At 52.7% G+C, this 2056-nt stretch overlaps 1 protein-coding gene across 1 annotated transcript in view; it reads right to left on the bottom strand.

Annotated features, from left to right (window-relative positions):
* HECTD1 (HECT domain E3 ubiquitin protein ligase 1) overlaps positions 1-1854 on the bottom strand; it is a 112183-nt gene extending 110329 nt beyond the window's left edge. Inside the window, exons 1-2 of the mRNA XM_023514398.1 lie at positions 1749-1854; positions 123-283 (exon numbers count right to left, since the gene is read on the bottom strand). Of these exons, the coding sequence (XP_023370166.1) occupies positions 123-262 (140 nt within the window). The 5' untranslated portion in view covers positions 263-283; positions 1749-1854. The remainder of the gene's footprint in view (positions 1-122; positions 284-1748) is intronic.
* Between the last annotated feature and the right edge of the window lie 202 nt (positions 1855-2056).

Below are 2056 nucleotides of genomic sequence, written 5' to 3'. Positions count from 1 at the left end.
AAAAAAAAAAAAAAAAAAAAAAAATTCCCTGGAGAAATTTTTACACAAACTGAAATCAGCAAATGGTTGAAAACAGGTATGTCACTACAGTAACCCCAAAGATGATGAACGAGTCTACTTACGTTTCAAAACAACGATCCACATTGTCAGACATCAAAAGCAGCATGCATAGCTGTTCAAGGGCTATTAGTTGCATGTCCCTTTCATCTCCCTGTCCCATCTGTAGCCATTCCAGCAATGTATCCGGATCCACATCTGCCATGGTTTTTTAAAAGCCTCTTTGCTTAAATTAAAAAAGTAAAGGGGGAAAAGTCCTTTAAATGTCTAGAAGTGATCAGCTTGGGTTTAAAAATCTTTTCTTTCACATCTGCTAGAATCAAATTTTCGTGGTGTCCTCCTAGAAACCAAAAAAGCCTCATAAGTATGTTTGGATAGAGTGCCTAGTGCAGTTTTTCAGCTTTCCTTATACTCCAGTTTAATGTTGAGATATCACTAAATAAAACTACTTTCACACAAGAGTATAAGCTGATTAGATTGCTGCTTAACTAGAAACCAGAGCTGTCTTTGTGAAAGACAGTCAAATAAGCTTAGGATTCCCCTACTATCGCCACTGTTTGTGCCAAAACGCAAGGAACACCTATTAAAGATTCCTTTTTTTTAACTAGGAAACTCTCCGCCTTCTTCATCCCCAAACTGGTCTTCAGATAAGGGTTAGCTTCAGTTATTTTGAGGAGACTAGAAGCACTTCGATCACACCCTTCCAAACTGAATTTCTCCTTTAAAATTACCTCCAATTTCACAAACTTTGCTGACTTCCTCATTTATTTATTCCTACTTTAAAAATACCCAAATACAAACGATAATATATGGAACATCTATCTATGAATAAAAAACTAGTTAGGAATTTTAGTCGTCTTGGCAACTATTCTAGAAACTTTAAAAAATAAATGCTAAAAGTAAATGCAATGGACTAACAGCTTAGAGGTCAGAATATAGGCCAATCTTTGGTACTCTTTTCCCATCCCTACAGGATTAGGCAGTTTAAAAAAAAAAAAAAACACCACAAACCAAAATTGAGAAGCAGTCTCACCAGACAAGTCATTACAAAAGCTCCTCGTAGGCGCCCTGACTGGAGGACAGCCTTGGGTCCCACGCAACCCTGCTGCAGGTGTGGGAATCAAGCTGCGGGTCGCAGTGGGACCCAACGGCGGTGACCAGCCGGCTGACCCAACACCACCCGGGGCCTGGGCGAGCCCGGTGGTGAGAGGCGCTGGCCCCGGCGCAGTGGATTCCCGGCACCGAACCCGGATAAGTTAGCTACCCGTGTTTAGGAGGGGGCAGTTCCGGAGAAGCAGCAGCAATCCTTCGTACTAGAGAGGCTGCTGCTGCCGGGCCGGGCAGGGCCGGGCAGGGCCGGGCCGGGCCGGGCAGCGGGTCTACCGAGAGCGGTACGCGGAACTCGAAGGCCCGGCGGGACGTCCCCGGCCCCGGCCAGGCGGCGAACCCTTCTCAAGGGCAAGGTCGGCCCGCCCGGTATTCCGGCGCCGGCAAGCCAGGTCTCGCCACCCGCAGGGCCCGAGGAGAGGAACAAAGGGGCTAGCGGGGAAGCCGGCACCAGGTCGGCCGACCTCACCCGGCGCCGGGATCTCGCCCCCTGCCCGCCGCCCGGCGTCCAGGATCCCGGCCCTCACGCCTGGCTCTTCCGACGGCCCGAGGCGCCCCCGCCTCTCCTCTCCGAAAGCTCTTACCCGGGTTTCTTGTCCGAAACCACGCCGGTCCAGTTCCAAGCAGGCCGCGGGCAGAGCCAGGCCCGGCCGCGGCCCTCGAGTTCCCAAGAAGCCGCAGGCCGCGCAGGTCGAACCGGGCAGGCGGCACAGGAAAAGCCGCGCCTCGTCCCTCCCCTTCCTCCGCGGGGACCTGGTGACGGGGAAGCGAGAGGTTCCCCCGAGCGACGGCAGCCAGCGCAGGTCCCGTCCCCAGCACGCGGCTCAAGCCCTGCAGCTCAAAGGCCCGCGAGGTGCTGCTGGCGGCGGCGGGGGGAGGCCGCGTCCGTCGC

The sequence above is a fragment of the Otolemur garnettii genome, unplaced genomic scaffold (assembly GCF_000181295.1).
Source record: "Otolemur garnettii isolate 467f Iridium unplaced genomic scaffold, OtoGar3 scaffold00052, whole genome shotgun sequence".
NCBI lineage: Eukaryota > Metazoa > Chordata > Mammalia > Primates > Galagidae > Otolemur > Otolemur garnettii.
Note: the sequence above shows the minus strand (reverse complement) of the source record. Positions and strands in the feature narration are given on the sequence as shown.